Source organism: Budorcas taxicolor, chromosome 3, assembly GCF_023091745.1.
Source record: "Budorcas taxicolor isolate Tak-1 chromosome 3, Takin1.1, whole genome shotgun sequence".
NCBI classification, from domain to species: Eukaryota; Metazoa; Chordata; class Mammalia; order Artiodactyla; family Bovidae; genus Budorcas; species Budorcas taxicolor.
Genome location: NC_068912.1, coordinates 78,255,515 through 78,279,637, shown reverse-complemented (window position 1 = coordinate 78,279,637; position 24,123 = coordinate 78,255,515). Strand labels below are relative to the sequence as shown.

The 24,123-nt window shown below is 40.0% G+C and overlaps 1 protein-coding gene across 1 annotated transcript in view; it reads right to left on the bottom strand.

Annotated features, from left to right (window-relative positions):
• Positions 1-309: 309 nt before the first annotated feature.
• The window catches only part of SLC35D1 (solute carrier family 35 member D1), a 42,253-nt gene continuing 18,439 nt past the window's right edge, over positions 310-24,123 (bottom strand). The window contains exons 9-12 of the mRNA XM_052637791.1: positions 14,397-14,464; positions 13,195-13,273; positions 8,984-9,066; positions 310-666 (exon numbers count right to left, since the gene is read on the bottom strand). Coding sequence (XP_052493751.1) covers positions 558-666; positions 8,984-9,066; positions 13,195-13,273; positions 14,397-14,464 — 339 coding nt within the window. The 3' untranslated portion in view covers positions 310-557. The remainder of the gene's footprint in view (positions 667-8,983; positions 9,067-13,194; positions 13,274-14,396; positions 14,465-24,123) is intronic.

Here is a 24,123-nt window from a genome sequence, read left to right as displayed (position 1 = left end):
CCCATGAGCTCTCAGGAAGGCCAATGTAGAAACGAATACACTTTGAAGCCACACACATTTCTTTAGTGCCAAAGCAGTGATGATAGCCTCATGAAGAAAAGGCAATCGTTAAGAAAGAAAATTCAGAGACTAACTTCAGATCCTCAGCTGCATTTCCAGCAGAAGGAAGGCCAAACTGTCTCCAGACTCAGCAACGACGTGAACAGTGAGGCTCCTGATGGAATGCTTTAGATATGTGGCTCTCAGGGACACCTGGATATCAAACTATGGAATAAAATATTTTCAAAACATGGATGTTTCACTGTCGGCATAGAAGAAAAATAAATTAAAAAGCCCAGTACGTTTTCCAGTCTGATATAAATTAATTCTAATGGCATATTTAAAAGAGTCAATTATAAGTTTCTCTCATAAAATTTTAAAAGGCAGCAATCAGTCCGCAGATTGTACAAGTGCAACGGTATTTTCTCCATGATCAAGACACCTCAGTATCTGTGTAAGAATTGCCAGTGTTCCCATTTGATCGAAAACTTGGGCCAGGGCAGTCGATGCAACCCTCGTCATACTGCTCCTTTCCCCTTAATGTCCAGCTTGCTACTGGCTTCTGACTGTCTGCTCGGCTGCTCTTCAGAGAAGGTGATGTAGGAATATGCCAGGCTCCCAGCAATGCTGCAAAACAGGAAACCACCATCAGAGAGGAAGGAAGGAATGGCACAAATATAAGGCAGCCTGGACTGAGGGTTGGAGCTACCTTTATGAATGAACACCACATAAAATGAAAACATACAGCATTTTCATTTACCAAACTAGAGACATTCCCTCATCATGGTACTATCCACTGTCGTTGATGCTTTGGAAAAACGAATATTTGCATATACTTGTCAGCAGAAGTGCCAATTTTTTACAGTCTTTCTTCATGACTATTGGTTGAAATAAAAACCTCAGAATTCCACTTATCCTCTGACCTACCAATCTATTTCATGGATGAACTGTATACATCTTCATAGACTTATTGACAAAGCATTTATCACAAAATCTATAACTGCAGAAAATTAGCTAAAGGATAAGTGTCTCACAATAGAGTATTATATAAATTCATACAATAGAATACTAGGCATTTATTTAAATGGCAGAAAATAAAGAGCTGGCCATGACCTTTAAAATGAAAAAATAGTTCAGCATTCTCCAACCCTATTTTATTTAAATGAACATGAATATGTACATTAATGCATCAGAATAAAGTCTGGAAGAAACAAAATAAGAATATTAATGAATAATTACATCTAGACTGAGATTATAGGTGATTTCTACTTGTATTTTTTGCATTTTCAAAAATAATCATTCGAGGCAGAAATACTTTTTAATAAGAATAAAAAACATCCCAATAAGTAAGAAAAGAGGCTTCCCAGGTGGCGCAATGGAAGGAATCCGCCTTGTCAATGCGGATTTTCAAGGTATCTCCTGTCAATGCAGGAAATGCAAGAGAAGCAGGTTTGATCCCGGGGTCAGGAAGATCTCCTGGAAATGGCAACGCAATCCAGTAGTCTTGCCTGGAAAATTCCATGGACAGAGGAGCCTGGCAGGCTGCAGTCCACGGGGTTGCAAAGAGTCAGACATGGCTGAGAACACATGCACACACACAAGAAAGGAAACATGCAGATCCCGGGAGACTCAGAGCTAGTTTTTCTCCAACTAGCATCAAGGGGAACCTCCATCTTCCGAGCCCTTGGCCTCTGAGCGGGCTGCCGCCACCCCTCACACCTGTCTACCACACCTACTGCCAGGGGGGTTTGCTCTTCTGGGACAGGGATTATTTTGGGGACCTCGCCCACCTGGGCTACACAGGCTCCTGAAAGCTCTTTGGAAGGAATGTATTAAAAGTACCTATCACGTGTGTTTAGGAATAAGTGAATCTTCCCAACTAGATTACAAATTCCCTTAAGGTAAAAATTAGTCTATGCCTTTGCATACTAATCAGTCACCTCCTTAAGGAGACAGGAGAATAAAGACAAGCCGGTGCTAAGACAGAAGGTATGCAAAGAGACTGAAAATGTTCAAAACAAAGTGGGACCATTTTCCTCTCTTATCCGATGTGCTCTCACATGGCTAAATGATGCAGCAGATTTTTATAGTCAGATCAGGGGTAGAGTGTCAGCTCCGCTTCTTACTATGGTGGCTGTGTGACCTTGGGCAAGTTATTTCATCCCGAGTCTCAATTTCATTTTCATGTGAACTCGGGGATGATTAAATGAAACAATGTTGTAAAGGTGGCTGTAACAGACTAGGCACTCAATAAATATTAACACCTTATGTTGCCTTCATAGATATCTATGTCCCTTCTATATCAAGGTAAGTGTTGGTCTGTGCACATACTTTATTTAGTTTTAATTGAAGTACAGTTGATTTACAAAGTTATGTTAGTTTCTGGTGTACAGCAAAGTTATGCAATTTCATATATATACCTACACATGTTCTTTTTCATATTATTTTTGTTATGATTTACTACAGGACATTAAATATCATTCCCTTGTGTGCACATACTTTAAAAATAGAAGTACCTCAGTCACAAAAGTCTGACCAGGATGTTTGTTAACCATTCTATCCGCCTAGGCATTTTAGGAATTTGGCCAGGAGTAAATTTACAAAAAAAAATAAAAGGCTCTCAAATTTTGTTGTGATTTCTTTGGAACTCAATGGCATTGATAAGGATATTATTTATTAACTGATGTGAGTCAGGTAGATGCTCCCTTTTAAGATCAGAATTCTGATAAGATTGCCTTCATGTACAATACAGTTTTGTTTTTTAAAGGACTCAACTAGAGAAAAGTTAAAGAAATAGAATATGAACCTAAAAACTTACTTTCTACCTATTCTTACCATTTAATGTCAGTATTTTTAGAAACAGGGCATTTTTCTCATATATTTGGAAACAGGGTGTTTTTTTTCGTTTGTTTGTTTTGTTGTTGTTTTTGCTTTCCTGGTATCTTTGATACTCTTCCCCGACTCAGGGCTGAATCCAAACTACTCAAGCATTTCCATCATTTTTTTCCCCTACTTCTACTCCTTTTTCTTTTCTGCCTCTTAAAAAAAAAAAAAAAAAAAAACTTAAAAGGTAGGTAGAGGACTCCTGTCAGAACATTTAAAAAGGTAATATATTATATATGTTCCCACACCTGGAAGAAGTTCCTTCAAATGTCATTAGTCTCTTGCAAAATAACTTTAGACCTCATGACCAGGATCAATCAGGGAAGTTTAGTAGCCAAACTAAAACACAACCCTAGCTTAAAAACTGAGAAAAGAAAACTGAGGTTATGAAAAGTGAACTATAAATAGCTAGTGGCAGTACCCATAACAGAATACAAATCTGCTGCTATATTCCATTTCAGTGCTCTTCTGTAAGGAATTATAATATCGCAAAGGGCTAGCCAACCTCCCTACATCCTTTTAGAAGTCAAAGTTATTCCAGTGAGAAGTCAGTTATTTATCTCTATGAAAAGCCTGGTAACTGTTACAGCAGCAGCAACCCACTGATAATACAAAACATGTCCTTCTCTCTCTCCAAATGAGAGAACCACTAAGAAGAGATCATGTCCTTACTTCAGGAGAAGATTGGAACTAGAAGAGTCTGCTAGAATGGAATTATGCAGGAGGAGAAGGCTGGAACCAGGAAGCAAAACCTCCTTTTAAGGAAACAGGTGAAGGATTCCCAGATGCAGGAACAGCAGACTCAGGAGCCAGGCAGAAGTGGCTAGACCAAAGTCCTCTCTGGAGCCAGACTCTGAGCTGCATCACTGCCCACCCCCAGAGACCGTATAGACTCCGGTTTGATGTCAGAAGGTACAGTAAAACGGGGTGTTTTACACAAAAGGAGGCTGGCTTAAGAGTTATGTAACCAGTATGATGACATATGCTGACGGGATATGAAAATAATTTATTCCTCTATTCACTTTTACTGGACTGCAGTTAAGAAAACTTGGAAGGCAATCATGGACTGAATGTTTCACCAGCTGGATAATACATGGCAAGTTTCTCAGCCCCTCTATGAAATGAAATACTCACAGTACCTATCTCAGAGAACTGTTAGATTAAGTATGGCATACTTAGGGCAATGCAGAGGATAAGACTAAGCATAAAAAAATATTGTCTGATATTTGGCTATTATTATTACTAGTTGGATGCCTGTTACAGACCAGGCACTGGTAAGTACTGACACAACTATAAATAAGACAAGTGATTTCTGCCCTCAGATAGCTGAGAATCTAAAGTGGCAATGGTTACATATGGTTCACTTAGGCTACATTATAACTAATTAGTCATTTACTGAATGATAATTCATTAAAGGGTGAGAACCTGGACTCTGGAGTTCAACCCATCAGGGCTGAAATCCTTCAATGACAGGAGCTGTGTGACCTTGGCAGAGCTATGAGTGAATGCACCACCTCTCTCTAGAGCACAGTGCCAGGCAAACAGAAACAGGCCCAATGCATGTCTTCAGAATGCATAAGACTGAAACTTTCTAAGCCTCAGCCTCCTCATTTATAAAATAGCGATAATAAAAGAACTTCAGGGCTTCCCAAGTGACTCAATGATAAAGAATCTACCTGCCAATGCAGGAGACACAGGGTCAATCTCTGAGCTGGGAATTCTATAATAGAATACTGCTGCTGCTAAGTTGCTTCAGTTGTGTCCAACTCTGTGCGACCCCAGAGACGGCAGCCCACCAGGCTCCTCCATCCCTGGGATTCTCCAGGCAAGGACACTGGAGTGGGTTGTCATTTCCTTCTCCAATGCATGAAAGAGAAAAGTGAATGTGAAGTCGCTCAGTCGTGTCCAACTCCTAGCCACCCCATGGACTGCAGCCTACCAGGCTCCTCCGTCCCTACTCAGCAATAAAAGGGAATTCCCCAATGGCTCTGCAGGTAAAGAATCCGCCTACAATGCAGGAGACACAGAAGACTCAGGTTCTCTTCCTGGGTTGGGAAGATTTCCTGGAGAGGAAATGGCAACCCACGCCAGTATTCTTGCCAGGAAAACCCCACAGACAGAGGACCCTGGCGGGCTACAGTTCAAAGCATCACAAAGAGCCAGACATGACTGAGCCACTAAGCACGCACATACCACCCTAAGGGATCTGCAGCCAACAGCAGCAGCAGGAAAGAGGTACAGACTACTGACACATGCATACCACAGAATCTCAACTGCAACACGGAATCTCACGCAATTATGTCAAGTGAAAGAGGTCAGACAAAGAGCTGCATAACATTTTGTATCATTATACAACATTCGGGACATCATATGGATACAGAACAGATCTTTGTAGGCGAGAGAGGTTCAATGAAAAAGGACACAGGGAGATCTGGGAGGTATTACAATTGTTTTATACCTTGAATATGGTGGTGGTAGTTATATAACTGTATGCACTTATCAAAACTTCCAGAACTGTACAGGAAATGGGGGGGATTTTACTGTATTTAAATTATGGTTTATTTTTTTAAATAGAAGGAAAAAAAGAATCATAGATAAAAATAAACTCCAAAAGTTCTCTGAATTCTAGCCTGGGCAGTTATGGAGATGCTGGGGTCATTATCTGGAAAGCCTGCATTTCTTGGGCCAAAGACACAGGCCAGAGCCCAACTTCTGGTGAAAGTACAGAAGCACATTCTGTCACCACCCTTCACTATTCATTCCCCACTTGCTCTGCTGCTTTTTTGAGCCTGAGTGAACACGCAGTAATTGGCCACTGGAAAAAGGCACTTAGGGAAGTTGGAGACAGCCAGGCTCTTAACAGAGCCCTACTGGGGGACAGAAAAAAAAAAATCAAATTGGAGTCTGAGAACCTACCAAACCTCTTGCTTCCTAGAATTGAATCCTATCAGAAAGGACTATTTAAACTTTTCCTGAAACAGCAGGGGAAAAAAAAAAAATTCCAAGCAGGATGAAGGGAAGCTAGATTCATCAGAGTATAATCAGAAAATTCTTTAAGAGGACAGTTTTATTAGTGATTTCTTTCAAAGTGCAATCAGCCAAGGATGGACTCATACCATTTCCAATCAATGTGAAATCTACTAAGCAGCAAATCTAAGTTTGGTTTTTCACATTAAAAAAAATAAAAAGTAATGTTCGCAATCCATGAGTCCACTAACTAGTGTAAGATGTAAAAAAAAAAACCCAAAACCATAATTTTTATTTTAAAGGGGAAAAGTGAAAGAAAAAAAAAGGCAACATATACTTTGCTTTACAGACACTGAAACACAAGTTGTAATGGAAAGAAATGATACTTAAAACACAAGGTCATCTGGACTCTAATCCTAACTCTGCAAATAATTTGAATGCTGACAGGCAAGTAAGTATACTACTTACTCTCCTTAACTCTGTAATGAAACAGAGATTAAAGAGATATGGCCTGTAACATTTATTACAATAAAATGTGAAGGCAATTCGAAAGTATTAAAAATACTACATAAGGGAAGAGTACCAATGACAGCATTATCGACTAACCTTCCTAGCAAAATGGTACTGTTTAACCAGAACTATAATCACTACTTAACACAAAAAGAAACTTTCAAGACTTTAGATTTGACATATGTTGGGCTGACACATGAAACATTCCAACATACTCAGGCACTAAAGTTTCTTTTTTTAAAATAGCCTGCGATGTGGAAAAAAAAGCAATATTTCTTATAATACTATGGATACTATGTTATGAGATTTAAACTGCAGACATCTGAAAATGCAAACAGCAGCTCTTACTTCATTTTTACCATCAAGTTCTTATTTAAAGGAGACAAAAAAAAAAAAAAAAATCAAGGCATTTCTGAATCAGGCCCATAATGTATCATAAAGACTCTTTAATCCAGATTTTTAGAAATGAAGGAAGCTTAGGCTACATGCAACCTCAGAACTAGTTCACCATATTGATCCTTATATCCTGGCGTTCCTCACAACTATTAGTGAAAGAAACTGATTATCTACTAAGCATAAATATCAAGCAATGAATCAGGTACTTCATTCATTGGATTATTTCATTCCAACAACCCTAAAGATACAGGTTTCTAATGGAAATATGTAAGAAAACTGAAGATCAGAAAAAAACAATGCTTTCAAAATCACACAACTGTTAAGTATCAGAACTGCAACTGTGAATGAGATCTGAGACTCAACTGCTCACCTTCCTTCCAGAATATGCAATCCTCAGGCATATTTACATATCCAAATTCCAACCAACATACCCAACCCCCACAAATAAAATAATTTTTCCTCTAAAAAGACAGACAATAATAATGGCAAATAAATGTCATGGAAGGGAAAATAATGAATTATCTTATTAATAACATTAGTATTAATTCTCACACTGAGTCATAAGAAAGGTGGAATAGGCATTATCACTTGTTTACATTTAAAGATATAAAAGCTCAAGAGAGTTATATAATTTATTGTAAATTAAAAAGATACTATCATTAAAGATCTTTATAGTTTTCAAAAAAGTGTGTTTTTTTTTTTTTTCATCACCAATCCACAGAGAATTCATCAAACAAATATTAAGCAATGACCAGAACTCATTCTAGGAGCTTGGAAAGATAAGTGAACAATACAGGCAGAGATCTATACCCTCATGGAACTTACACTGTATCAGGGGAGATAAAAAATGCATAGTTTATATAAACATAAACAGAAAAATAGAATAAGAGGGCTTCAGAGTATCAGAAGAGGAAGAGCAGGTTGCAGTTTTAAATAAGGTGGTCAGGATAAACTTCCATGAGTAGGTAACATTTGAGCAAAAATATATAGGCATAAGGGAACCAGCCATGCAAGTATCTGGCAGTACAGTGTTCCAGGTAAAGAAAATATTCTGTCCAAACACCTAAAGAGACAGCATGCCCTGTATTCGAAAAGAATAGCAAGGAGGTCTGTGTAGATGAAATAGAGTGAGGGAGAAGAGAAGCAAGAGCTGAAATTGAAATTGAAGGGCAAGCAAGAGACAGACTTTGTAGGGCCTCGTCAGGACGCTGGGACATGGAGAGGGGAGTACAAAGAGTGACATGCTCTGACTTAGCTCTGACAAGGAATACGCTGTCTACTCTTGAGAACTGACTAGGGCGAGATGTGGGGATGAGCCAAATCCAAGATGCAAGTAGAGAAGACAGGGCAGTAATCTAGGCAAAAGATGTTGATGGCTGAGATAATGCTGGAAGGAATGCAGGTGGTGAAAAGTGATCTTTTTGGATGTATTCTGAAGGTAGAACCAATCAAATTTGCTAACACACTGGATGTTGGGTATAAGTTGAAGAATTGAGGATAGCTCCAAGGCTTTTGAATTGAGAGGCTAGAAGGATGGAGTGTCACCAGTTGCGATGTTCAGGCTGTGGGTGGAACAGACTTTGGAGGAAATACAAGGAGTTCAGTTTTGGACATGTCAGCTGGAGATGTCAAGTGAGCTAATTAGATGTACAAGTCTGAGATCAGGATAGAGATCTTTAAAATTTGAGGGTTTTAAAGCATATAAGTAGCATTTAAAACCATGAAATTCAAAATTCTCAAACTGAAAAAGCTCTTTCAGGCAAGTTACCCGCATCATTGTTAAAGAAGAATGAAGTCTAAATAAATGCAGTGATGTGTCCAAAGTAAGATGCATATAAAGCAATATAAAGAGAGTTGGTATTCTTTAGCCTGGAATTTTCTTAAGAACACTACACTGACATCTAGCACAATAAATAAAAGATTATTCTTTCAAGGCTAAACAAAAGGAGTTCAACTTCCAGAAAAGACTCCCCAAAAACTGTGCATGAAATATGAAACCACTTTCTCCTTTTTCCTTAAAAAGCACTATCAAAAAGACATTAATTGTATAATGTATTATAGGAATTCCACAAATGTCTGTTTAATAACAAGTGAACAAATTTGCCATTAAATAGTCCAAGCTAACTGTGACTATTTGACAATCTAAATCCATCTGTCAAAGTGGTTACAGTTAAATATTTTTACTTACCTGATATTTAAGCCAATGAAGTTTGTCCAAGTGAAAATATAATCTCCACCAAAGACCATTCCAATATAAGTTATTAATATATTCTAAAAAGAAAAATGGCAAAATACTGTTACACAGGTTTGAACTTTTTCAATATTCAAATAAAGTCATCCACACAATGACCCAAACATATATCCTTAAATTGAAAAAGCAAATAAAGAGAAACTATCAAAAACCCAACGATCCTAAAATGAGTGTAGCATGAGTATGAACATCAACTAACAAACAATAACATTAGTCTCTTCCTGGTCTCTCTCCAGAAGCTAAATGCTTTCACCAATACTGAAGAATACTAAAAAGATCATCAAACTTTCCCCTTCCTTGTGATATGGGCTGACATTACAAATCTAAATAGAGAATCACTTTTATTACCAGGGGTATTTCTACACATTTAACACGTTCAAAAAGAATGTTTTTTCCTGCCACAGAGGTAGCAGTTGATTTTGTGAGGAGAGAGTGAAGGAAAATCTGCTTACAGGCAAGTATCTTTCCCTTTTTTTTTGAAAGGGAAAAAGGGGATGATGGAGAATTTACCAACTCAAAGACTATTTCTAGAGGACTCTTGTTGGTATCTTAAAAAAACAAGGGGAAGTCATCTCAAAGTATCACACCTAAAATCACCTCTCCCAACTCCCTTAATCTCCCAAGTGTAAACACCTGCTTACCTTGCTCCTTTTTCAGCTTGTGAGATCTTAATTCCTAAACTAGGCCTCCCCTGATGGCTCAGAGGGTAAAGTGTCTGTCTGCAATGCAGGAGACCCAGGTTCGATCCCTGGGTCGGGAAGATCCCCCCCGGAGAAGGAAATGGCAACCCACTCCAGTACTATTGCCTGGAAAATCCCATGGACGGAGGAGCCTGGTAGGCTACAGTCTACGGGGTCGCAAAGAGCCGGAGACGACTGAGCGACTTCACTTTCATAACGAGGCCTCAAACTGGGCCCACAGCAGTGAAAACCTCTGGCTCCTTTTTAATTATCCTCAGACCACAAAGATAAGATAAAAATTTCTGAAGTTTAAGCTCTTATTCAATTCCTCCCTAACCTTTTTCCATCCTTAAGTCACTGACTCCTGTGCTGTTACAACTGCCCAAACGGTAAAGGTCACAAATATTTTTAGCACCTGGGCTCTCTTAGATTAGGCCTACAAAGCAGAAAGTAAAGTGTTTATCGTGTTTTGCAAAGGCCAAAAATAAACTTCAAAATTATTCTTATAGTGGAGCAGTACCCTTTGAGAGAGCATTCAAAATTATGTCAGCCTCTTCCAGGTCTAAAAATAGAGAAAAAAAGTCACTTTGGAGCAAATTTTCTTATTATTTGAGAGGAGGAAAAAAAAAATATCATGTAGCCATAAACAAGGCTGGTAGGCAACTTGGGAAAATGTGTTAACAGGACCCCTCTTGGAATAATACAGAGATTCAGGGAAAAGAGAGATTAGTCAGCATAAACTGCCCAAGGAATTTCAGAAAAGGAAAGAACAGAGAACCCAATCTTTTGCTCAATATCAGTCAGAAGTCAGAAAAACTATATATTAAAGCATCCTAACCAAGATTTTCCATCAGAAGACACACTCATGCCCCGCAAAGTAGAACTCACCAGGAGGCACAGAAGAGTCTGTGCTGGGAGCTCAAAACGAAGACCACAATTCTGAGCCTTTAGTTTAACTGAGACTCAGCGGGAAATCCTGATGACTTCCATGCCCTACTTTAGAGATTCTGATTCAAAACATCTGAGGTGGGCCTAGCACCCTCCACATTTAACAAGTTCTCCTTCCACGTTTAACAAGTTCTCCTAAGTAATTCTACCACCACACTTAAGAGAAACAAGGAATGCTGACCCAAGGGTTTAGCAGGTTAGGATCTTCAAGCACAGAAGGCAGCTTAAAGCCTGCGGGGGAACAGTGACTGAGCTACACAGGTTGTAACTGGGAGGCCAATGAAAGAAGCTCCACTCTGGCCCAGCTCCAAACCAGCAAGGCTATCAGGGTACTCCCATCTGTCTGAAGGTATAAGACATCCTTCAATACCTTCCTTAGCAGCTGTGAGAAGCAATAGCAATATAAACCACAGCTGACCCTTGTACAAAGCTAGAGTTAGGGGTGCAGTGAAAAATCTGAGTATAACTTATAGATGCGTGTGTGCATGTCAGCTGCTCAGTTGTGCCCTACTTTGCGACTGCATGGACTGTAGCCCACCAGGCTCCTCTGTCCATGAGATTCTCCAGGCAAGAACACTGGAGTGGGTTGCCATTTCCTTCTCTAGGGGATCTTCCCGACGCAACCCAGGTCCAACCCAGGTCTCCAGCATTGCAGGCAGATTCTTTACCATCTGGAGGCACCAGGGAAGCCCAACTTATGGATGGCCCTCCTTATCTGAGATTGGGCATCTGTGGATTCAGCAACCACAGATGGTACCGTACTGTAATATTTACTACTGAAAAAATTCTGCATGTTAATACATTATTGACTGGGGGATTTTCGCAGACCCTAACGCCTGTGGCTGGCGATTTGTTATGTAAGTAAACACAGAAATGTCTCTGGCCAATGGTTTTTGGGTAACGAAACATACTAATACGTCTCTGGTCAATAATGAGTAAAGTGGACCCTAGCGGTTGAAACTTGCTTTGCTCAAGGGTCAGCTATAATCAGACACTCCAGTTTTTTCCCTCCCTCTAGAGTTTAGAAGTAACACTGTTCCCTTTGGACTGAGGAAGTTCACACGATTCGGTGGAGAGGAGGCAATATCCAAAGAAAGCGCTGGACTCAATGCTGATGAGAGCATTACTGTATCCATCCCTCACACTGATGACGATGCAGAATGTGCACCAAGAAACTGTAGGCCATTAGGGTTAGTTATTTGCTAAATAACTCTCCCATGCCATCCTTCTTCTTGGTTAAGAACAAGGCACCACCTGTCCTGTGTCTCGTGTTCCTGCTGTTTTTATTCTGAAGAGGCAAGCCATCTACTTTGCTCCTGAAGCATTGCCTTTACAAAACCCAAACAGGGCTGGAGAGGTAACTTGGGGCTGAAACTGTCTCAGCCAGCCCAGGCCTTCGAATACTCATCTCTAGCTTTCACAGAAGTCACACAGTTATTACAGCTTAATTTAGAATTCGATTCACACCAAACGCTCCAATTCTACATTTGAAATCACAGACCTTCTGAGGCTTTAACACAAATCTAGTTCTAAAATGAGGTCTGGTGTCTATGAATACAACTCCATGGGGGGTACGAAGGGAAACACAGCACACCAGGACAAACTCTACTCTGCAACCCCTTCCCTCATGATTGACAAATGAGGCACCAGAAGTTAAGTCCCAAGGGGAACTGTGCTGTTTCCTCCAAATGATCAAGGACCTACCTCTCTCTATTGTGCTCTTTTAGAAAGTGTACACCCGTGGCGGATTCATGTTGATGTATGGCAAAACCAACACAATATTGTAAAGTAATTAGCCTCCAATTAAATAAATTTATATTAAACAAAAATAAAAATAAAAAAAGAAAGAAAGCCTACCTCACTAATGCTTTAGGAATTCAGGGATGCTGCGGCCTCTTGGATCTTAAAGCATTAGAATCATAAATTCAGATGAAAGAGGCCTCAGGCTTCAAGCTGCTAAGCAGCTCACTGTTCAAGTCAATGTGGCTCTCCTGGCTGAAGACAAATGAACCTCCCTCAAATAAAATGGATCGGGAGGAAATGACATCACTGGTAATGTCAGACACAGCTTTTAAAAGTGGGCCATTTAAGGCTTGGCTCACGCTTAGGAAAACTCTCTTGATTAGCTTCTGGCAGGCATCCTTCTTCTACGACACAGCCAGAGCTCAGCGAGGAAGAGAATAATTCTCTTCAGGAGTTAAAGGGACAAACCCACCAGTACCAAGCTGGTCACCTTTTCTGTCAGAAACAGGGCTGAATATCATTCTCCTTCATCCCCTCTGAGATGACGCATTCTCCTTTTCTCACTCCTCAGACCTAAGCTGCCTGGAAGTGGAGATCATGTTCTCCCTGAGTTCTTCTGGATTGGTCTAGAAACCATTGCCAGACTTTGTCAAACTAGCAAGGCAACACATCAGGAAATAAGAATGAAAGGGAGAAGGCCACAGTCAGACTTATTTTAGAAGAACACTTTTCAAATAAAGCAGGCACCAAAAAGAATACAGTACCTTTTCAACTCACCTTAATACAGCCAACTATTGTAGTTGTAAGAGCAGAATTATACTGAGTGCAAAGTACTGTAGCATACATCAAGATAAATCTGGAAAAGGAAAGGTATCTTATAAGTAAAATCCAACTGCTTGTTTTATAATAACCCCTAGCCAAGGGAAATGATCAGTGTTGGCCACGCCAGTACATTTTACTAGACACTGACTATGAGCGCTCCCACCTCACTGCTGCTTCTAGTGAAGCTTTGGATTTTTTTTTTTTTAATTTCATTAAAGAGAAACACATGTCCATTTAATGATCAGGTGCTTTTCCCAGATACTGCACCAACGCCTTGAAACCACCATTCACAATCATGAGTCATCTTTTTAGATCATGGTCCTAATTCACCTAACTGAGATACAAAGCTCAGGGCTTACAGACCCTGGCTCAGGTGTATATGTAACATGAAGGCAATATGATTCTGGACCAGGGTAAAGACAAGAGAGATACTTTAAGGATGGAAGAAAAAGAAGTGAGAACTACTTTAAGAGGGGATATTGTTCACTTAACAACAGTGGCAACAGTCGGCACTCCCAGATTTTACAACGAGGCTTCTGAGCCTGACTCAGTACCACGCTATCATGTCAACTTCATTTTGAAGCATCCAGTCACTATACAGGAAGCCTGGGCTAGATCCAGTCACAAATATCAACTGAAATGACTGGTTGAGGGGAAAAAAAAACCATTAGGGAAATTTGAAGGTGAAGAGAGGTGAAGAGGCACATTTGCAGATACCTCTTGCCTTCTTCAACATGGTAGGGAGAAGTCAGTCCTAAATTCAAAAGCTGCTACTGCTGCATACTAACTCTGCAAACTTAAGGCAATTTATTTGAATTCTGAGCCTGTTTTTTCAGGCAGTAAGGAGCAGGGGGCAACAATATCTGTCAAATGGTTAATGTAGAAATAAAATTAAATAATGCATGTTGAAATATAATGGTGCTTATTACATACTAGCTTACTGAATAAATATTTAGTTTTTTTTCATTTATCCTTCTAAAAGCATGACTTTGAGATTAGTTTGGTAGCCCCGGGGGTACATTCCCAAGGATGGTGAAACCACTTGAGTCTGGAGGTTTATCCTAAGCTGATACATTCAAGAGACAGGAATGAGGCAGAAAGACACTAGACCAAATTTCTTTAGGAAAACTATTGCTAACAAGGCAGCAAAGGCTTACCCCATCACACAAGAGAGGGTGAACTGCAGAAGAAAGAGGGTGTCAGCCCAGCCTTCAAAATCCAATGCCTGTAATAAACAAGAAAGCACCGGATTTTAGAGCAGGCCCTCCAAGTCGGCTGTGTCATTCATTAATGAAAACCCTGTGCAGTTGCTCCCATCACACAGTCATATAATACATTTCCATGCATCACTCCAAGGATAAAGAGTGATGTTCAAGAATCTCATATATATGGAAATGAATCAACAAGCAGTTTTGTAAGGTTTTCTCCTTTCCAAAATGTAACATGAGCGAGATTTTATATTTCTCCATGTTGGTACAAAGAAACTGCTATTTGCTTGAAGGCACAAGCCATGTCTTGCTAATTTCAGCAATCTTCCCAGATGGCTGGTATTAAATAACGGCTTTCTCAAATCTTAAAACATATTTCTTCCTTGTCATGTGTGAAAGCTCAAGTATAGTCTTAAGTTACCTAAATTCAGCTGAGGTCTGTCCAGGGAGAATTACTATTCTAAAACAGTTGATTTTATAAAAGCAAAGTTTCTGTTGTTGCCCTTTGTTTCTAAGCCAAACGTCAACGGAATGAACAGAAACGACAGTGTGCATTGATCATCTGTCTCTCACCCATGAGGGAGGGTTTCTCTCTCAAGTACATAATTTCTCTTGCAATATGAGTTTGTCAAGCAAATGTGAGGAACATTCCACTTTTTCTCTCTCTACCAACCTGTCCAACTTCAACTCTTGCCACTTCAACACAAATCTCATAGCTCCAGGGCTCCAGCAATACCAGGCTCCTCGCAGTTTATAAAATATAACATACATTTCACACTCACATGCCTTGGCCTGGAATGCCCTTCCCCTCGACATTCACCTGACTCCTGCTCACCCATCAAACTAGAAGCCAAGCAGTTCCTCTGTGGGGCTTTCCCAGATCAAGAACTCCTTCCCCTGGGCCTCAGCACTACTCCTCTTCAGTACTTCTCTCTCCATGAACTCCAAGTCTTCCTCTACCACATCTACAGGCGGGGAGCTCCCTGGTGGGAGGACCCACTTCACATTAGTTGAATCACAGCATTTGACAGACAGTAGACATTCAACTTGCTTATGATTCCTTGTTGAGGCATAACATATTAAAAAAATAAATTCACCAATTTTTAAGTGTTTAATTCAATGAGTCTTGACAAATGCATAGGCATGAAACCACCATTACAATCATGATGAAGAAAGTTCGGCCTAAAACCATAAACCCTAGAGGAAAACAGAGGGGAAAGCACCTTGGCAATGGTCTTGACAACAATTTTCTGGCTATGACACCAAAAGCAACCAAGGCAAAGAGGGATGACATCAAACTAAAAGGCTTCTGCACAGCAAAAGAAACAATCCACAAAATGAGAAGGCAAACTATGGGATGGGAAAAACATTTGCAAACTACATATCTGATAAGAGGTTAACTGTCAAAGCACGTAAGAAACCCATACAACTCAACAGCAAGAAAAACCCCAAACAATCCAATTAAAAAAGGGGCAAAGGAATTGAGTAGATTTCCCCCCCCCCAAAAAAAGTATAAATGGATAACAGGTACATGAAAAGGTGCTCAACATCACTAAAAAAGTACAAATTAAAACCACAATGAGATAGCACCCCACAACTGTTAGAATAGCTGTCATCAAAGAGATGACAAGTGCTGACAACGGTGTGGAGAAAAGAGAATCCTTGTATATTGTTGGCAAGAATGTACATTTTACAGTCAGGATGAAACACACACACACACACACACACACACACACACACACACACACACACACAGGAACACTATTTAGCCATGAGAAAGGAAATCCTGCATTTTGTAACAACATAAACGGACCTTGAAGGCATTATGCAAAGTGAGATAGATCAGACGAAGAAAGTCATACACAGTTTGATCTCACATGTAAAAATCTAAAAAAGCCAAATGCATAGAATCAGAGCAGAATGGTGGTTGCCAGGCACTGGCAGGGGGAAACAGTGAGATGTTGGTTTTATAACTTAGAATACGTATATGTTCTAGGGCTCTGATGTGCAAGCACGGTTTTATGGTTAACAATACTATAAAGTTCACATACTTGAAAGTTACTAAGAGAGTAGATCCCAAGTGTTTTCACCACAAAAAAAGAAATGGCAGTTATGTGAGGTGACGGTAGGGTTAACTCATGTTACTACGGTAATCACTTCCTAATACATAACTATCAAATCAACCACTGTACAACTTAAACTTACACAATATTAAATGTCCATTGTATCTGTAAAGTTGGGGAAAAAAATATTTGCTAGCCTAGAAAGGTCCCTCCTGACCCTTTATAGTCAATCCCTCCCCTATTACAGGGTCTGGGAACCTCTGATCTCCTTTCTGTTACTGGAGTTTTGCCATTCAATAATTTCATATAAATGGCATTGTATACTATGTACTCTTATACATGCCTTCTTTAACTTGACATATACTTTTGGTTCCTTTTATCTTTTCATATGGAAACGTCAAACTGTTTTCCAAAGTGGCTAAAACATTTTGTATTCCCACCAGCACTGTGTGAGAGTTCCCACTTCATTTAGTTTTTTTTTGGGGGGGTGGGGTTTAACTCTTTTTTTTTTTTTTTTTAATTTTTACTATATTTTACTTTACAATACTGTATTGGTTTTGCCATACATTGACATGAATCCACCACGGGTGTAAAAAGCCAAAATAAATGGAACTAGAAAACTTGATACTGTTAGTCTGTTTGTTAGGGCTACTGTAGCAAAGTACCACCAACTGAGCGACTTAAAAAACAAAAGTCATTTCTTATGGTTTCAAATGCCAGGAGTCCAAGATGCAGGCGTCAGCAGGGTGGGCTCCTGCTGACTGCTGGGAGGGACAATGCCTCTGCCCGAGATGCTGGTGATGTGCTGGCAATCTGTGGTGTTCCTTAGCTTACAGAGGCATCATTGGGATGTTTGCCTGCATATTTTCACGGCATTCTATGTTATTGTCTGTATCCAAATTTCCTCTTCTTCTAACCACACCAGTGATACTGGATTAGGGTATACCCTACTCCATTACCTTTTCATCTTAATGAATTGTAATGACCCTATTTCAAAGGCACTGGGGTACTAGGGGTAGGACGTCAACATGACTTAGGGGAGTAACACCACAATGCAATTCCAAATACATTTCAAGTTAATTTTTGTGTATTTCCTGAGGTACGGGTCAGGTTCATTTCTCTGCACACAGATGTCAAATTGCTATAGCACCATTAGTTGCAGAGACCATCCTTTCCTCACTGATTTATTCAGGCAACTTTGACAAAAACAACGGACCACATGGTCTATTTCTGCTTCTTGATTCTCTGCTGTTTCATCGATCTATTATTGTTTTGTAAAGTTTTCAGGGCACAGATATAGACATTTTTTGCTAAACTTTTCCCTGAGTATTTCATACTTTTGAAGCTTTTGTAAATGGTACTATTTAGTTTCCAAAAGTTCACTGCTGGTAAATCACAGTTCAGTCGATTTTTACATGCTAACCTTGTTATCTTACAACTTTGTAAACTAGTTAGTTCTAATCACTCTTTTGTAGATTCTTTTTTCTCTACATATATGATCGTGGTTTTTATAGAGGTATTTTAAATTCTTCCTTTATAATCTCTCATTCTTCCTTTCTTGCACTGATGAGGTCTTCTAGTACAATGCTGAATAGAACATTATATAAGAGTGGACATCCCTGCCTTGTTCTCAGTCCTAGAGAAAAGGTACTGAGTCATTCACCACTAAGCACGATAGCAACATATTATTTTGGTAGATGTCCTTTATTGGACTGAGAAAGTTCCCTTCTATTCCAAGTTTGCTGAGAATTTTAAACCCATAAATGGGTGTCACCTTCATCAAATACATTTTCTCTAACTATTGACGTGTTTCTTCCATTTTTGCTGTTGTTTACTCACTAAGTTGTGTCCGATTCTTGTGACCTCATGGACTGTAGCTCCTCTGTCCAGCCTCCTCTGTCCATGGGATTTCCCTGGCAAGAATACTGGGTTGATATTTCCTTCTCCAGGGGATCTTCCCGACCCAGGGATCAAACCTGCATCTCCTGCATTGGCAGGCAGATTCTTTACCACAGAGCCACCTGGGAAGCCCTTCTTCTATTTTACTCTTGCCAATATGATGAATTATACTGATTAATTTTCCAGCTTTAAACTAACCCTAATTCCTGAGATAAACACAACTTGGTCATGAGATAGTGTCCTTTTTATATACTGCTGGATGTTTTTAGACTAGTTTTTTTTTTTCTCTCCTTATAATTTTTTTGTCAGCTAGTGGTAGAGGGCATGCTGGCCTCATAAAAAATCATTTGGGAAGTGTTCCTCCTTTTCTACATTCTGGAAGAAGTTATGTGGAATTAGCATTATTTCTTCCTTAAACACTCCAGTGAAGTGATCAGTGCCTGAAGTGTCCTTTTTCAGAAGGTTTTAAACTACAAATACAATTTCTCTAATAAAGATGGGGCTAAATAGCCCTATTAATTAGGACTTTTAATTATTTTAACCAAATCAAGCAAGTTAATTATTTTATACAGTAAGGCTATTCATGTTACCTATTTCTTCTTGAGTGAGGTTTTACAGCTTTGTCTTTCAAGAATTTGTACACCTCTCAGTTTTTCAGTTTATGGCATATTGTTCATATAATTCTCTTATCCCTTTAATATATACAGGCTCTGTATGTTTATTTCTGATGTTGGTAATTTGTGTATTCTGACTTTCCGTCCTGATTAATTGGCCAGGGCTTAGCAATTTTATTGATCCTTTCAAAGAACCAGCTTTTACTTTTATTGATTTCTCTGCTGCTTTTCTGTTTTCTATTTCATTGATTTCTGCATCCTTCTATTTACTTTGGGTTTAATTTGCTCTTATTTTCTAGTTTCTTAAGGGAGACGTTTTAGATCACTGAATTGAAATCTTTCTTGTTTTTGATATATTTTAACTTCTAGTTTAATTCTGGGCTGATCACTACACACACTTTGTATGGTTGCAATTCTTTTAAACTTCCAAGACTTGTTTTACGGCCCAGAATGCAGTCTATGTTAGTGCGCTGTTCCGTGTGCACTTGAAATGAATGAGTATCCTGTTGCTGTTTGACAGAAGTGCTCTACAAACACCAGCTAGGTTGCATTGGTTCATGGTGCTGGTCAAGTCTTCTCTATCCTTAATGACTTTCAGTTTAGGTATTTTCATCAATTACTTGAATATTAAATCTCCCAACAGGTTGGTCTATTTATCCTTTCTGTGCTATCAGCTTTTGCTTCATATATTTTGAAGCTCTCTCATCAAGTATATACACATTTAGGATTGTTGTACCCACCTATATTAACCCTTTTAGCATTATGATATGTCCCTCTCTATGGTACAGTCTCCTTTATGTTTATTCTATTTAAGGTTTACTGACTTTCCTGTGTGTGCAGGTTTAGAGATTTCATCAAATTTGGAAAAAATTCAGCTATTGTTTCTTCACATTTGTTTCTGCCCCCCACTCACCCCTTTTCAGAACTCCAGTCACGCAAATGTTGGTGCTCTCAGTGTTATCCCACACGGCACTCATGACCTGCTCACTTGCTTTCTAGCCTTCCCCTGCCCTCGTCTCGAACGCTTTCTACTGCGTCTCTGTAGCGCACCGAGCTCTGCCTCCTGCGCAGTGCCTGACTGCTGCTTGATACTTTCCGCTGCGTTTTCAAATTCTGACTATATTTTTCATCCCTACAAGTCCCACTGGAGCCTTTTTAAATATATATATATGCACTCTTCTCATCCTTTCCCTCTCAACAATCTTTTACTGCTTTCAATGTACAATTTGACACCTACTAAAACTCAAATCGTGCTCCAGACCCCAAGGTGGGCCTCAGAGCACTGAGCTGAAGATAGCTAAGTTGAATTTGTTGATAATGAAGGGATAAATAGTGGCAATAAAAATGTATTACCTTCACAGTTAAAAATGTACTGCTGCGTATTGTGGAGCACTTTATGGTTGGCAAAGTGCTTCTATATACACCCCATCATTTGATTCCTACAACAAGCCAGTGAGGTAGAAAGGCCAAATCTTATTATTCCCAGAAGACAATGAGTGACTGTCTTTAAGTAACACAGCTAATCAATGGGAGACTTAATATATTTCAAGCCCAATGTTCTCTACACTGAACATTAAACTCTATTCAGAAAAATGCCCCAAATATATAGTGCACAGTGCCCTTTGGGAACCTAATAACTGTATCTGTAGAACACTAAAAATAAATCTCATGGACATAATTCTATTTATATACAATTCAGAAATAGAAAAATAATTCTAAGATTTTTTTTTCTTTCCCTACATACTCAGCCTATCTCTGGAGAAAGCCAGTCAACGGGTCAGGCAGCCTGTGCATCCCCCTGCTCTGCCACAGGAACGGGTCTTGGCTGACACAGAACAAGCAGCAGCCATCTGAGAGCACAGCTGCAGGATAAATACAAGCCTAACAGCATTACAGTACAATGCAGTCCACTCTCCCTACCATAAAACCAGCATTAAAAACAAATAAATAAATAACCCCACAACTTACTAAGCTATTATGCTCTAGGCTAAGAAACATTAGGTAACTTTCTCCAAATTACTCACCTAGTAAACGCCCATGCAGTTCTATATCTTATCATCTTTCCATCTGCACTACTGGGGAAAACCAAAGACAAGGCAATATAGTCTGAATTTTTTTCTCCCAGATGGTTCTACATGGTTGCTGAGTCAAAAAGCCGAAGTTCTAATTCCAACTCTGCCATTAATTTCCTGTGAGGCCGTTAGGAAGTCATTAACCTTTCTAAAGATGGAGCCAAAGATGGAGAAGCTCTATACAGTCAACAAAAACAAGACCAGGAGCTGACTGTGGCTCAGATCATGAACTCCTTATTGCCAAATTCAGACTTAAATTGAAGAAAGTAGAGAACACCACTAGACCATGCAGGTATGACCTAAATCAAATCCCTTATGATTATACAGTGGAAGTGAGAAATAGATTTAAGGGCCTAGATCTGATAGATAGAGTTCCTGATGAACTATGGACTGAGGTTCGTGACATTATACAGGAGACAGGGATCAAGACCATCCCCATGGAAAAGAGATGCAAACAAGCAAAATGGCTGTCTGGAGAGGCCTTACAAATAGCTGTGAAAAGAAGAGAAGCAAAAAGCAAAGGAGAAAAGGAAAGATATAAGCATCTGAATGCAGAGTTCCAAGGAACAGCAAGAAGAGATAAGAAAGCCTTCCTCAGTGATCAATGCAAAGAAATAGAGGAAAACAACAGAATGGGAAAGAGCTCTCTAGCCTTCGACTGTGTGGATCACAATAAACTGTGGAAAATTCTTCAGTAGATGGGAATACCAGACCACCTGACCTGCCTCTTGAGAAACCTGTATGCAGCCCAGGAAGCAACAGAAGGACAGAAATGGTATGGACCTAACAGAAGCAGAAGATACTAAGAAGAAGTGACAAGAATATACAGAAGAACTATACAAAAAAGATCTTCACGACCCAGATAATCATGATGGTGTGATCACTCATCTAGACCCAGACATCCTGGAATGTGAAGTCAAGTGGGCCTTAGAAAGCATCACTATGAACAAAGCTAGTGGAGGTGAAGGAATTCCAGTTGAGCTATTTCAAATCCTGAAAGATGATGCTGTGAAAGTGCTGCAATCAATATGCCAGCAAATTTGGAAAACTCAGCAGTGGCCACAGGACTGGAAAAGGTCAGTTTTCATTCCAGTCCCAAAGAAAGGCAATGCCAAAGAATGCTCAAACTACCGCACAATTGCACTCATCTCACATGCTAGTAAAGTAATGCTCAAAATTCTCCAAGGAGGCTTCAGCAATATGTGAACTGTGAACTTTCATATGTTCAAGGGGGTTTTAGAAAAGGCAGAGGAACCAGAGTCCAAATTGCCAACATCCGCTGGATCACTGAAAAAGCAAGAGAGTTCCAGAAAAACATCTATTTCTGCTTTATTGCCTATGCCAAAACCTTTGACTGTGTGGATCACAATAAACTGTGGAAAATTCTTCAGTAGATGGGAATACCAGACCACCTGACCTGCCTATTGAGAAACCTGTATGCAGCCCAAGAAGCAACAGTTAGAACTGGACATGGAACAACAGACTGGTTCCACATAGGAAAAGGAGTCCGTCAAGGCTGTATATTGTCACCCTGCTTAAGAAGCACAAGCTGGAATCAAGACTGCTGGGAGAAATACCAATAACCTCAGATATGCAGATGACACCACCCTTATGGCAGAAAGTAAAAAAGAACTAAAAAGCCTCTTGATGAAAGTGAAAGAGGAGAGTGAAAAAGTTGGCTTAAAGCTCAACATTCAGAAAACAAAGATCATGGCATCTGGTCCCATCACTTCATGGGAAATAGATGGGGAAACAGTGGAAACAGTGTCAGACTTTATATTTTGGGGCTCCAAAATCACTGCAGATAGTGACTGCAGTCATGAAATTAAAAGACGTTTACTCCTTGGAAAGAAAGTTATGACCAACCTAGATAGCATATTCAAAAGCAGAGACATTACTTTGCTAACAAAGGTCCATCCAGTCAAAACTTCTGAACGGTGGTATTGGAGAAGACTCTTGAGAGTCCCTTGGACAGCAAGGAGATCCAACCAGTTCATCCTAAAGGAAATCAGTCCTGAATATTCGTTGGAAAAACTAATGTTGAAGCTGAAATTCCAATACTTTGGCCACCTGAGGCAAAGAACTGACTCATTGGAAAAGACCCTGATGCTGGGAAAGATTGAAGGCTGGAGTAGAAGGGGATGACAGAGGATGAGATGGTTGGATGGCATCACCAACTCAATGGACATGAGTTTGAGTAAGCTCTAGGAGCTGGTGATGGACAGGGAGGCCTGGCGTGCTGCAGTCCATGCGGTTGCAAAGAGTCGGACACGACTGAGTGACTGAACTGAATTGAATGAAGATAATGGCAACATCCTTCAAAAGGTCCCAAGCATGCACTGCTACACTCAGTGCCCCCAACCCTGCAGCAGGCCATTGCCAGCTCACGCCTCCACTGCAGACTCCTGATCACTCCCAGGCAAGTCTGGGCCAGTTTCTTGTGGGGTCACTGATCCTTTCTCCTGGGTCCTGGTGCACACACAGTTTTTTTTGTGTGTGTGCCCTAAAAGAGTCTGTTTTCCCAGTCCTGTGGCACTGGAGCAGTGGCTGCATAGCTCTGGAGCGACTTTGAGGACATACCCCATGTCCAAGGGCAAAGGAGAAGCCCCAACAAGACAGCAGGAGGGGCAAAACTGTCTTTGGAATCAAACCCCATACCTGCCAGAGACACTCAGAGGACTCAAACCAACCTTGTGCACACCAGGACCCAGAGACCCCACAGAGACTGAGACAGAACTCTGTTTGAGTGTCCCCTGGGAGGAATGGGTCAGCAGTGGACAGCTACAAGGCAAGGGGCTCTGGGTGCATTAGACCTGGGTATGGTATACGCCCTCTTGGAGGAGGTTGCCATTAACCCCATCATAGAGAAAGACCTAGTCATTCGTAAATAAAGAATAACTGATCCAATCCACTCATATTATGTTTGAGAATACCAAGGCCCAGAAAAGCATAAGGGCCCTGTCTCTATGTGGGAAAGAACACTTCAGGGTTTGAGAATCAGTCTGTAACGGTTCACAGAGTGACCCAG